This window comes from Canis aureus, chromosome 26 (genome assembly GCF_053574225.1).
Source record: "Canis aureus isolate CA01 chromosome 26, VMU_Caureus_v.1.0, whole genome shotgun sequence".
Classification (NCBI taxonomy): domain Eukaryota; kingdom Metazoa; phylum Chordata; class Mammalia; order Carnivora; family Canidae; genus Canis; species Canis aureus.
In genome coordinates this window covers 52,607,213-52,619,885 of record NC_135636.1, presented here as the reverse complement: position 1 = coordinate 52,619,885, position 12,673 = coordinate 52,607,213, and the positions used below count along the sequence as shown (strand labels likewise).

Here is a 12,673-nt window from a genome sequence, read left to right as displayed (position 1 = left end):
TCGTGTGTGTGTGTGTGTGTGTGTGTGTGTGTGTGCGCGTGAGCCAGGACACGCCTGTGGCCACGGCCCCCACGGCCCCCACGGCCCAGGCAGTCTGCCCTTGGGCCTGCGCAGCCCTTCGTGGCCTCCCCACCAAGGGCACGGGCTGCCTGAGCCCCTGTGCCCCCAGCTCCCTGGCTCGGGGAGGGCAGCCCCGCTGGCAGGGGGCTTTTTCTGGGGAGTGGGGGAGGCGGGGGGAGCAGCAGCTGTCGGGTGAGGCAGCCGAGTGTCGTCACAGCATCTGTGGCCTCGGCGTCCGTCGGGAGGGTGGGCACCACGGCTCCTTGCCCCCAGGGCCCGTGCAGAGGGGCTGCGGGGGGCGGTCGACTCCCAGGAGGCCCAGTGGGCTGGCCCCGGAGGGTGACACATGTCCCGCCCGCTTGTCACCCTTCCCAGGCCCCCAGGCCTGCAGCCCTGCGCTGACCCCGCCCCCCCCCCCCTCCCCCGCGCAGCCCCACCCGCATCAGACGTCTCTCCTGCTGGGTGCTGGTCGCTGGCCCGAGGCCTGAGGTGCTGTGGGTGTGGCAGCCCCAGGGTCCCCTTGCCCAGCGTGGACTGGCCCGTGTGCGGGCCCGTGTGCGCGTCCTTTGGTTTGTCGATTCATTAATTAAAGGAAGTTCAAGCCCGTCTTCCCGGCCTGGCGCTGGGGCCTGCGGAGGCCGGAGGAGGGGGCGGCCAGGCCTCGTTAACCGGAGCTCCTGGCTGGAAAGAGTCCCGGGGCCGGGGCCATGCTGGGCCCTCCTGGGCCACCTTTGCCACCAGAGCCTGGCTTCTGGAAGGTGGCCGTGTGCCAGCCCGTCTGGGTGTCCCGGTGGACCCCGGGGGCAGTGGCTGTCGGGGCTGGAGGGAGGTGGCTGCCCTCTGGCCCCTGGGCTTGGGGGCGGGGGCTGCTTCCCGTCTACCCTGTGGAGGGGGCTCTCTCTGAAGACAGGCCCCTGGGAGCGGGGCCACGGCCACCAGCGGCAGCTTTGCCAGACGTGCTTCCGGAGCCAGGAGCTGCCCTGAGTCAGGAGGGAGCCCGCGGCCGCCCGAGCTGTGGGCCTGCCCGGCCAGAGCCAGCCTGGGTCCGGCCCTCCCAGCTCGGAGGCCGCTGGGCCGTCCCTTCCTCTGCCTGTGGCTGGACGCAGAGGGACGCAGAGGGACGGAGAGCAGGAGAGCAGGAGAGCAGGAGAGCAGGGCCTGGGAAGACAGACTCACGCACAGACTGGGCCGTGGGGGGCAGGGGCACCCCGCAGACGCTCCTCCGCTGCCGGCCCCTCCTGCCCCGGGCTTGGCGGGCCTCTGTGTGCGGGGACCTCCTGGGTGCGGGGCCTGGAGTTTCTCCAGGGGGATGCGAGCCGCAGAAAAGCCTGGACCTCCGGTCAGGGGCGTGCGTCTGGGCAGGTGGGGCCTGCGGGGCCGCTCACCTGCTCCAGGCCGGTCCACGGGGGATCCCTTGGGGACCTGGGTGCGGTGTGACCCCCACGCTCACTGGGAGCCCGGCAGGTAGTCCTTCGAGGGGGAACTTTCCACGTGGTTTCTCTGTGGCTGAAGGTGGGAGTGGAAGGGGGAGCTGCACGTGTGAGGTGCCTACTGTGTGCAGGCCTCAGGTGTACCTCCAGGAGCCTCAGAGAGGCCTGTTCTCACGGTGGGGAAACTGAGGCCAAGCAAGGCTGATGAGCTCCAGAGTTGTCCCACTTAAGCTGAAAGGCGTCTCTGCCTTGGAGATGAGGGTTTTCGGGTGCAGATCGCTGACCTTCCCCACATCTGGAAGCCACTCGGACTGTTTAAAATAGGCCGGGTGGCACGTGCCGGTGACAGCGTGGGCCCGGGCGTGTGAGGCTGGGCCAGCAGCCCCCTCTGTCGCAGGCGGCATCTGCCTTGGGGTCCGTGCTGGGGGCCGCTGGGCCCGGCGTGGTCTCCTGCCACACGGCAGCAGGGGGGTGCGGGGCCGCCGTGAGCCCCTGGGTGGGAGGGGGCCTCGGGCCTGAGTGCCGGCCGTTCTGTTCCTGCGTTCCGACAGCGTTTGAGGGTCGACGTGGCCCCCGAGGCGGCTAGGGCCCCTCTTTGCTGATGAGCATTCTGTTTCCAGAAGGAGGCTGGGTCTGAGTGGCTGTGTCCTCCCCTGCTTTCAAGTCACAGACCTCTCTGCATCCTTGGGGAGGGAGCGTCCCGGAAGAGTTGGAGAATCTTATGGAAATTCCCCAAAGGTGGAACCGGTTGTGGTTTCCAGGGCGACCGGGGCTGACCAGCCTGGGGACCTCCCCAGGTGGCTCAGAGTGAGATCATGCCTCCCCCGCCGCCTCCCCCCCCCCCCGCCGCCCCCGTCTACTCACCGTGTCCCCCGTTTCCCCGGGGGGTCAGGTCCCACACGTCCCCGTGTCGCAAGGCCATAGGGAAGGGGGGCTGCTCGGTGCTTGTCAGCCTCACGGATCGGAGCGGAGAACCTCGGTTTCCTTGGAGGTCTGCACGGGTCGGGACACTCCGAAGGAGGCACGGCCGGGCTGACGGGTGACCACCCGCGGGCCCCACATGCCCACCCGCAGCTCCGGTGCTGACAAACCTGCGCCCCAGCGTGTCCTTCGGGAAGCTCAGCTCCAGGAGGCCAGGCCGAGTCGGGTGGGGGACGCAGTGCTTTAGGGTTGTTCTACTTGGTAGGTCAACGCACAGGCCGTGTGAGCGTCTGGGTGCAGGCCCGTGGAGGTGGATCCCTGCTGGTGAGAGCCACGGGCTGGCCTCTAGGACTTGGGTTTCGGACCGTCCTGTGGAAGGAGTAGGGTGGGAGGAGTGAGCTCTTCGGGGCATTTCATGGACGACGCTGGCAGCAGGGTCTCGGGGTGGGGCAGGGGAGGCCCCTCGAGGGTACAGCCTCTAGGGGACTCGGGGCCACGCAGCGTGTGCTCTGTGCTCTGGACATTGCTGGGTCCCTGTGTCGGGAACAGTAGCCCACATCCCCCCGGTCATGCCGGCCAGTCTCCGCTCCTCGTCACACGTGTACTTTGTGGCTTGCAATCCACGGCGGCCTTGTCTGGCGGAGGTGGTTCCGAGGGCACGTCCAGGTGACCGACGCTGAGTGGTGGGGCCGGCCGGCTCCGGGCTAGCCTGACGGGGGTCCTGCCCGCTACGTTTCCTCGTCTGTGGTGGGTAACGATTCTATTTTCTGCGAGTCGTCGGCCCGACGCCGCGTGTGTGTGACGCTCACGAGGCTTGCGGCCTCCGTTGTCAGGTCGGCGTGGTTGTGGTTTAGCAGAATGAAAAGCCTCGTCGCGCACAGAGGCCGGACGCCGGGTGGACGGGGGTGGGCCTGTCCTGGGCGGCGTCCCCGGCCCCGGCGCTCCGCCCAGCCGTGGCCACTCCGCGGTCTCCCCAGTGTCCGGGCCTGCCTGAGGCGGTGGTGGCTGCCGCTAATGAAGGCCACATTCAGACGCGAGGCGCCCACTGACGCTTCAGACGCTCGCTGGCGCGCTGGTCGGGCCCCTGGCCGTGTTCCTGAGGAATCTGCTTGCTCTGCAGCTGCCCGGCGTCGGGGCGCGTCTCGCTCACGCCCAGTGGCGCACATTCCCGGCGCACTGAGCCTCCCGACGCCGAGCGGGACCGTTGCTGGCCTGAGAAACACCATCGCGGCGGCTTGTGCCGATGGGCGTCCTGGGCACCCCCCCCCCCCCCGTCCCCGGCTGGCCCTGCGGCCTCGGGCCGAGCCACCCCGCCGCGCTGTCCCCGGCAGCCTCAGGACGGCGCCTCATTTGTGGCGATGCACTGGCCGTCGCCGGAGGAGGAAGTGTGTCTTCCCGTTGTGGCACGTCCCCAGCAAAGCCGGAGCAGCCTGGTTGAGTCCCAGGGAGGAGGAAGAGTCGCACACCCCCGAGGTCGCCCTGGAACAACGGGGTCCTCCAAGCTGGAGGGGGTGTTTGAAGAACGGGGTTGTTCTGGGAATGACCCTGGTTTGGCCCTGGCCCCGCGCGATCCCAGCGGCCCGTGCTCAGCAGCCACCCCCCACGTGACAGCTGGCCTTCCTTTGCTCGGGGGAGGTGGCTGCGTGGGACGGGGTCAGCGGCAGAGAGACTTTCACTGTTTCTTACATGAATTTAAAGAGCTGTGGCTGGTGGGGGGCGCCTGGGGGGCTCAGTAGGTCAAGCGTCTGGCTCTGGGTCTCAGCTCAGGTCTTGATCTCGGTCGTGAGTTCAAGCCCACGTGGGGCTCCATGCTGGGTGTGGAAAGCACTTAAAATAGATTATAAAAAAAAAAAAAGAGCCGCGGCCGGAGTCGGAGGGGAGGTGGTCCAGGGATGCTCAGCAGGTGGACGGGTCTGGAGCATCTACTGTTGGAAGGACGGGGTTGGAGACCCTGAGGATCGCGCTGCCCCGGGTCGGGAGCGCTCCGCTGAGCTGGGACCTGCATTCCAGAGGCCCTGCCAGACCCGAGCCCCAGGGGCAGCCGTAAGGTCCGCGTTTCTGGAGGAATGAGCTGCTTGTGGAGTGATTCGCTCTCGGACGGGTCTGGCTGGGAGCCCACGGGGACTAGGCTGGGGCTCTCTGGGGAGGGGCGGGCCGGCGGGGTCTCCTGACGGACGCGGTGCAGGTCTGAGTGCTCGTCCCTCCAGCGCACTGCCCGCCCTGCTGAGCCCCCAGCCTCTTTCCTGGTGGAGGGCGGGGGACGTGGCTGGCGGGGGGGACGCAGGGCCCCTGGGGGCTGTCGCTAATGCTTCCTGCTTCCTCCCGGGCTCTGCTTCATGTGGGTCTGGGTCTCGGGGGCGGTCTGCTCTGGGAAAGGGGGTCTTCTAACCCTTCCTTGAGTGTCTGGACGATGAGCGGGGTTGGGGACAGGATTGTTCTCAGGTGCTTCGCACAGCGTCAGCCGTCCGCCCGATGCTGAGGTCAGGGCCCCCAGGGGGCAGCCAGGATTCAGGCCCGGCAGGTACAGGGGCCGTGACCTTCTCCAGCAGCCCCCACATACAGCACAGAGACTTCCTGGTCCACGGGGCGGGGGTGACCCGGCCATGGAGGGGTCTGGCTCCTCCCCAGCCCCAGCCGCCCAGAGCCTTGGTCCCGCTGCTTAGCATCTGGGGTTGGCTGCAGGGAGGGATGCCGGGAGGGCCGGCCACGGCTGCGCCTCTTGGGGGGCTGGGGGCTGGAGTGTTCAGGCCAGCCCGAGTCCGACCTTGTCTGCAGGATGCGCTCCAGAGCTGCGTGTCATCAGGCTCTGCTGGTTACCCAGCTTGAATAAAATCAGGTCTCTAATTCTTTGGATTACTTGGAATAATTTTGCAAACGTACAGAAAGTCCTGATGGGAGTCGTTGGGCTCGGTGTCCCTGGATGTCCCTCAATCACCTGTGACGGTGGCAGGCCGGCCGCCCGCGGTGAACCCGGCCGCAGAGCGTCTCTGGCTGCGTGCAGAGTGTGCTCGTGTCCCTCCCGTGGTCCCGTCGGGCTTGAGTTTCCCTCCATGGGACTCCCGGGCCCAGAACTCCTGAGTTGGCTTTCCCGTCAGGCTCGGCCAAGATAGAGGAAGGCCAGTTCCTCCTGGGACCCCAGGCCTGGGGGGAGGTGGTGCAAGGCTCCGGGCTCGGCAGAAGCAGGGGTGGAAGCGGGAGGACCCAGCCTGCGGGGCCTGTGGGGCTGCAGGTGTGTGAGCCTCCAGCAGGAGGGCCAGGCCGGACCCAGCCAGAGGGCCCGAGCCGAGCAGGGTCGGGGTGGGCAGGGCAGGGCAGGGGAGGGCAGGGCCGAGCAGGGCGGGGGCGGGGGCGGGGCGGGCGGGCGAGGCGCTGGCCGTGGTCCTGAGCAGCAGGCCAGCGGCGGCCGCAGTCCCAGGCGGTCCCAGGCGGTCCCGCTGCACAGGGCGCTCCCGGGAGCCTGCGGCCAGAGCCAGGTCCCCTCTGCCCCCTGGGGTCTCGTCAGCTGGGAGCCGAGCTCACGGGGCCTGGGCCCTAATTGGGCTTCGACCCGGTGGTGCTACCACAGCGGGGGACGCCGAAAGCCCCCAAAGGAGCACGGGGTGTGGCTCGTTATCTTCCCTGGTGACAAAATCAGGTGCGCCCGGGGAGGGGGTGTGGGTGGGGCAGCTGGGGAGACGCCGACAGTGGCGGGACGAGCGCCGTCTCCCGTCTAGGCGTCCCCCGGACGAGCCGGGCACCACTTCCCTCATCGGGTCCATGTTGGTGGCGCGGTGGGACCCCGGGGAGCTGCGTGTGCCTCCGTCACTCCCGAGAGCTCCCGGCGCCCGGGGGACAGGGTGGCCCATTCCCACTCCCCTCACGGTGCCCTTGGGGGGGCCACTAGCTTGGGAGGGGACCGTGGCTGTGGGCCCTGGCGTCATTGGCCCCGTGTGGGTTCACGTGCGGCCTGTCCCCCAGAGAGGCCCAGGCCCCTCCTGCCCCAGGCCCCCCCCCTCCGCGCCCCTCTGGGTCCCTCGAGGACACCGCCTCCTGCCCGTGGCCCCTCTCCTGTCCCCTCCAGCGGGATTTGCAGACGGCGCGTGTGCTCACCGAGCCGTGTCTGAGCGGGGCTGCGGGCGGCTCTCGGCTGGATCCCACCTCAGGAAGGCTGTCAGGATGCCCGTGCCACCCCTGGCGGCGGCTTCTGGCTGGGGGGGGGGCCGGCTGAGCAGAGCAGGGGAGGAGGTGAATGGGCCTCGGCTCGGAGGGTCCCGGCCTGTCAGAAACCCGGGGACAGGGAGGAGGCCGCCCTGAGAGGGCTGTGCAAGCAGAAACGCGCTTCAGGCAGGAAGACGAGTGTGTGCAAAGGCCCTGGGGCGGGGAAGCTGGCCTGGGGAGGCCGAGAAGTAGACGGGAGGGGAACGAGGCGCAGCGCCTGTGGTGTCAGTGGAGGGGCTTGGGGTCCTGTGAACTTGGGGCTCCCGACGGGTGGACGGCGAGGGAGCGATGCTCAGTGAGGAGCGACTCCTGCCCTGCGTGGGACCAGGCCTCGGAGGGACACGGGCCGGTGGGGGGAGCACCTTCCCGCCCGGGGACAGGAGGGCGTCCGCGTGAAGGGCTGTGGCTGTGGAGCGGCCACGCGCGGTCAGCTGTGCGAGGGCCGGAGTGGGCGGGAACGGGCTGGGGTTTGTCGGGTTCGAGGCGCGTGTTGAGCACTTGCTGTGTGCGCGGCACAGTCCCGCGGGGGCCTGTCGCCGCCCGCGGCCTCGGGCTGGGCTGGGTGCTCCCGGGAAGCCTCCGCTCTCACCTGGAGGCCGGGCTGGCCCTTCGGGAGGCGGCACCCAGGGTGAGGCTCGGCCCCCGGAAGGGTCTCGGGAGAGGGGCCCCGACCGCAGCGCGATCTCACAGTGACTGTCGCGCCTGCCTTGCGCCCGAGCGGCCTGGGTTCCCGTGTCCCCTGGAGGGTGGACGTGGCAGCGGGTCCTGGAGGCAGAGCAGTTCATTAGACGCCAAATTAGATTCCAGGCAGTGGCACCGCCATGGCCTGACGAGCAAGGCGGGCGGGAGGCTCCGGGGGGGGGCGGTGGCCTGCGGGGGGTGTGCGGCCCTCAGCCCGGGCCCTGGGCTTCGGGGTCCCCACCGCCCGAGGCGCTGACGGCACCGTGTCTGCAGGGGAAGGGGGCTCGGGCTCTGCCCCGCCTGCAGGTTGGCACACGGCGCCGTCGCCGTGAGGCCTGGGGGCCTTGGGGTCAGAGACCCTCCCCGCGTCCAGGGAGCGCCGGCGGGGCTGCGGGGCCGTGCTCATGGCCTCACATCCCGCTCACTTCAAGTGTGGAGACGAGATGAGTCCCCCGGCCCCGTCCTGCATCAGTCTTGGGGGGCCCCAAGGGGTCGGGGTGCGGGCCCGGCAGGGGGCTCCGGCCTGTGCTGTGACCCCCCCGTGGGCCCGGGAACGAGGTGCCACAGGCGCTGCTGTGCTTTTCCAGAAAGTGACTATTCCCTGAGGTCAGGGGTGGGGGCGGAAGCCGAGTGTGTCCCTGGAGGTGGGGCGCCCCCCCCTGCAGTGCAGGGGCAAGCAGAACACGGGTGTGCACACACCTGCACACACACACGCACACCTGCACTCCTGCACACGCCCAACCTGCACATTCCTGAATGCACACACACGCCTGCACGTGCACAGCTGCACACACATGCACACACCCACACACACCTACATACATACATGCCTGCACACGCACAACTGCACACACACACACTTGCACACACACAGCTGCACACGCACCCACCTGCACACAGCTGCGCAGTGCGCCCCCACGACGACAGGTGTGCATACAGGCTGAGCACCGTGAGGGCCCCTCTGGCTGACGTGTGCGCCTCCGCCGCCCCCTCGCCTGTCACCCCCGGTCACCCCTGCCATGCGCGCTGCACACCACAGCCCCAGCCCTCAGGACCCCAGGGGCTCTGTGCGGAGCTCAGGCTGCGGCCTACGTCCCCTCTGACGTCAGCTGGGGTCGCTCGTGCTGCTGGGTGACGACGGTCCGTGTGCTGCGGGTGCGCAGCGGGCACGTGACCTGATGTGCCTCGAGATGCGGCCTATTCCACACGGTGCCCCGTCTCCAGCGGCCCAGCTCCTCACCGTGGGGTGAGCGCCCCCTGAGGTCCCTCCTCACCGCCCCCCGTGTGCCCCCCATCCTGGCCCCGGACTCTGGGGCTGGGGCCCAGCTGCGTGAGATACGAGTCTCCTTGGCAACCACTGCCAGGGGATTCGCCGTGAGAACCGTCCTCAGGCTGCAGGAAACCGCCCCGTCCTGGCACCGGGGATGCCTCCCGCCTCCCTCCTCTGCCTGCAGCCTGGCTGGTCCCCAGGCCCTGCGGACAGCGGCGGGGACGAGCCTCGTGGCCAGCGGCGGGGCGGGCAGCTGCCCACCTGGCCGGGGAGGAAGCACCCAGCCATCCTGGGCCCGCAGCGCGGAGGTTTCCGTCGGAATGCTCCCCACGAGCCGCGCGGGGCCCCCGGGGACCTGGCGGGGTGGGCACCCCTGCTCGTGGCGCGCTGCGAGGGGTTCTCTGCCGAGAGCGATGAGCAGAAGGAGGGTCCCTTCCTGCCTCGGCCGTCAGGGGCGGGCACCGAGGATAACGGGATGGCGGAGAGAAAGGCCTGCGGGGCAGAAGGCGAGAGCACTGCCCCTTTCGGGTCCCTGAGCGTCCGCGGGAAGCTCCAGGTCGGCCCGGTGACCCCGCCGTGGGCTGCAGTGACTCCCCCCTGCCCTGTAGGGTGGCACCCGTGTGCTAGCTTGCCCTCCTGCGGGCTTCCCGGGGCTGGACCCCACCCAGGGGTCTGCATCACCCCACCCCGGGGTCTGCGTCCTGCCCTCCCCCCTGCCCTCCCCCCTGCCCTCGCCCTTGCCCTGGTCCTGTCCTCGCTCACCTGGCCGAGGGGGAATGTGGCGTGTCCGCCTTCAGGTCTCTCTTCTCCCGAATTTCAGGCATGGCTCTGGACATCCTGAAGGAGGCTGCACCTCCACAGGCCGTTCTGGAATGTTCCAAGATGCCAGAGCCATCCTCAGGAGGCAGGGCTGTGAGAGTCGGTCACCTTGGGACTCGGCTTTCTCTTTTCCACTTCGGGGGACCGTTTCCACCCGGCCGGGCTCTGAGTGTGCACTGACCCCCACGTGGGTGACAATAGCACTGGGCCCCCCCTGCCCCGTTCTCGGGCTGTCCGACCTGCCCTCCGCCGAGTGCCCGAGCGTGCTGTCTTCCCTGTGTCTGGGCCACTGCACTCGCTCTTCCCTCCTCCCCTCTTGGCCGCACCCACTCCTCTTCACCTTTGTGGACACCTCCTCCGGGAAGCCTGCCAGATTTCACGTGTCCCGTGGGCTCCCCGTCTCTCTGCACTGAGCCTCGCTGGGTTGGGAGCCCTTCCTGCCGTGGGTGATGCTTTCAGTGCCCCCCACTGCCGCCCCAGGCCTGCAGGGTCCTGACCCAGAACCCTGGGCGCTCGGTGTCCTGCTCCTGGCAGGTCCACACGGCCGGGGTGTGACTTCCCCACGGACCGAGTCGGGAGGAAACACCGGCGGGCCGAGAATGATGGATATGGACACGAGGCACATGAGAGATCTGGACGCCGTTTTCCAGGGCTCAGCTAATTGAATAAATGGTCTAATGAGAGGAAATTAATTGTGGTTTTGAAATGTGACTGTTGCCTCGCTTGCGTCTCGTCTGTGCCAGCGGCCCCGGCCTCGCTCTTCAGCGCCTCTGCTCGGGAGCCGGGCGGGCGTGGGCGCGGGGGGCCCCTCCACGGCCACGCTCCCAGGAGGGTCTAGCCCTGCCAGCCTCCGGGGCGCAGGGCGGGGCCGGCCGAGGCTCAGACTCCGGGGTGCCCGCTGCTGTGCGTGCGGCAGCCTGGCCCGGAAGGGTCCCTGGGCTCCTCTTGTCCCCCGGGGCCAGCGGGGCCGCTGTGGGGGCGTCCAGGGTGGCGATGACACCGGGAGGGGTGTGGTGGGCGGGCCCCGGTCGAGGTCCCCACACCACGTGCTTTGTGGCGCTCGGGAGGGAGCCCTGGACCCGGCCCTCGGCCTCGGCGCTCTGTCCCCGGGACCCACCCTCGGACAGTCCCTCGGGCCGGCCCCCTGGCTGGCGCGTCGCGCGGGGCCTCCCGCTGCCCCTCCCAGAAACCCGCGGGCCTTGTGTGCGTGTGCGCCCGCCGTGCCCGCCAGGACCCGGGCTGGTGGCCGAGGCCTGGCGCCGTTCTCGGAGGCCGCTGCGACGGGAACGGGCCTGGTGTGTCTCTGCCCGGAAAGGGGAAGCCGCACGCGGGAGGACGCAGACGTATCGAGGGGCGTCCACGGGCAGCCCCCGTCCCTCGGAGGGTCTGGGGACCTTCCCAAAGCCCGAGGCTGCTGAGGCGGGACAGGGGGGCGTCGCTGCGCAGAGCTGCGGGTGTGGGGCGCGGCCCCCGTGGCCCCCGGGGCCCCTGCTGACCGGCCTGCCCTGCCCCAGGTTCCTGCTGGTCTTCTCCTGCCTCGTGCTGTCCGTCTTCTCCACCATCAAGGAGTACGAGAAGAGCTCCGAGGGCGCGCTCTACATCTTGGTGAGCCGGCGGGAGGGTGGCGTGGGCCGCGCTGTCCCTGACCCCTTGCTGCGGAGCCTCTGACCCCCAGACCTGCTCCTGCGTGAGCCTGGCCTCCCCCGCAGAGACCCCCAGAGACCCCACCCCCTGCCACCCTGGCCCCTGCTCTCCGGCTCCAGCCCGGTGGACCCGGGCCCGTCCCGCCCCACCCCTGCACTAGCGACCTTGCAGCACCCACCGCCCACCTGCTTCTCCCCAGCACCCAGCCCGCCCCGCCGCCCCACCCTGTGCCCCCGCGGCGTCTGACAGCCCCCCACCTGTCACTAGAGCCGAGGGCCCAGGTGGTCCCCTCCCCGGGAGGTGTGGGGTGTTTCCTGGAGGACGTGGGTGAGGGGCGGGGGCTGAGAAGCTGACAGCAAATGACAGGCAGGGGCGGGCGCCATGGCAACCACAGCGGAATGTCTTTGTTGCTGTTGGTGACGGAGGAGGAGGCTGATCGTGTCTACACCAACCTCAGAGGAGCCCTCCCTCCCCCGCCCACCCTGCACCCTGGCCACGTAGAGGCCACACCCCCTTGCAGTTACCTGGGACCTTCCCTCAGCTTGGCCTTCTGTGCCCCCCCCAGCTGACATGGGCAGGACCCCCCACGGGCACCAGCTGACATGGGCAGGACCCCCCCCCAGCACTGGCTTGGCCGGCCTGGTCCCTGCCCTGACCCGGCCTGGGGGTGGTGGCCGTGGCCTCTCCTGCAGGAAATCGTGACCATCGTGGTGTTCGGCGTGGAGTACTTTGTGCGCATCTGGGCGGCGGGCTGCTGCTGCCGGTACCGCGGCTGGAGGGGTCGGCTCAAGTTTGCGCGCAAGCCCTTCTGTGTGATAGGTGAGGCGGGGCGGGTGCGGGGGTGACCGGCTGCTCTGGAACCCCCCCCCCCCGCCCCGTGGCCTTCCAGCCCGTGCTGGATGCAGCCTGAGCGGCCGGCGGAGGGGGGAGGTCGCAGGACAGCTGCCGCCCCGGGCCGGGCTGGGCTCCTGGACCGTACTGTCCCCTGCTGTCCCTTCGCATGTGTCACTCGTCCATCGGTCCATCTCCTCGGGCGCCCCCTCCGCCGCGGCCACACGGGCGGTGCCGGGCCAGCCCTGCCTGCAGCCCTGCCGTCTCCCGCAGACATCATGGTGCTCATCGCCTCCATCGCCGTGCTGGCCGCCGGCTCCCAGGGCAACGTCTTCGCCACGTCCGCGCTCCGGAGCCTGCGCTTCCTGCAGATCCTGCGGATGATCCGCATGGACCGGCGCGGTGGCACCTGGAAGCTGCTGGGCTCCGTGGTCTACGCCCACAGCAAGGTGAGCGCCCAGCGCGCCCGTCCCCCTGCCCCCCGTCCAGTCCCGCGCGCTGCTGCTCGGCTCCGTCCGGGGTGCTGTTCTGCGGCTTGTGCGCCGGGTGCTGGGTGCCCAGGTGGGCGCCTTCTAGACGCGGCCGCTGCCAGGTGCCTGCAGCCCCATGTCCTGACGGGAGCTCGACCCCGCCTCTCCACGACCCGGAGCTGGGGGCTTGGTTGGCAGCACGGCCGGTGTCCCCGAAGGCGCTGGGGTGCTGCCCCCGCTCCCTCCGGGAGCCTCCTGCGCGCCCAGGCCGCCCCGGTTCCCAGCCCCAAGCCTGCTGGCCGGGCCGGGCCGGGCTCCCGCATGTGGCGGCCCAGGTCCGGGGACCACCC

The 12,673-nt window shown here is 69.9% G+C and overlaps 1 protein-coding gene across 26 annotated transcripts in view; it reads left to right on the top strand.

Moving 5' to 3' along the window:
- The window catches only part of KCNQ2 (potassium voltage-gated channel subfamily Q member 2), a 45,165-nt gene that overhangs the window by 2,073 nt on the left and 30,419 nt on the right, over positions 1 to 12,673 (top strand). For all 26 annotated transcript variants that reach the window (XM_077873909.1, XM_077873908.1, XM_077873907.1 and 23 more), the window contains exons 2-4: positions 10,893 to 10,983; positions 11,715 to 11,841; positions 12,127 to 12,302. In XM_077873909.1, the coding sequence (XP_077730035.1) occupies positions 10,893 to 10,983; positions 11,715 to 11,841; positions 12,127 to 12,302 (394 nt within the window). The remainder of the gene's footprint in view (positions 1 to 10,892; positions 10,984 to 11,714; positions 11,842 to 12,126; positions 12,303 to 12,673) is intronic.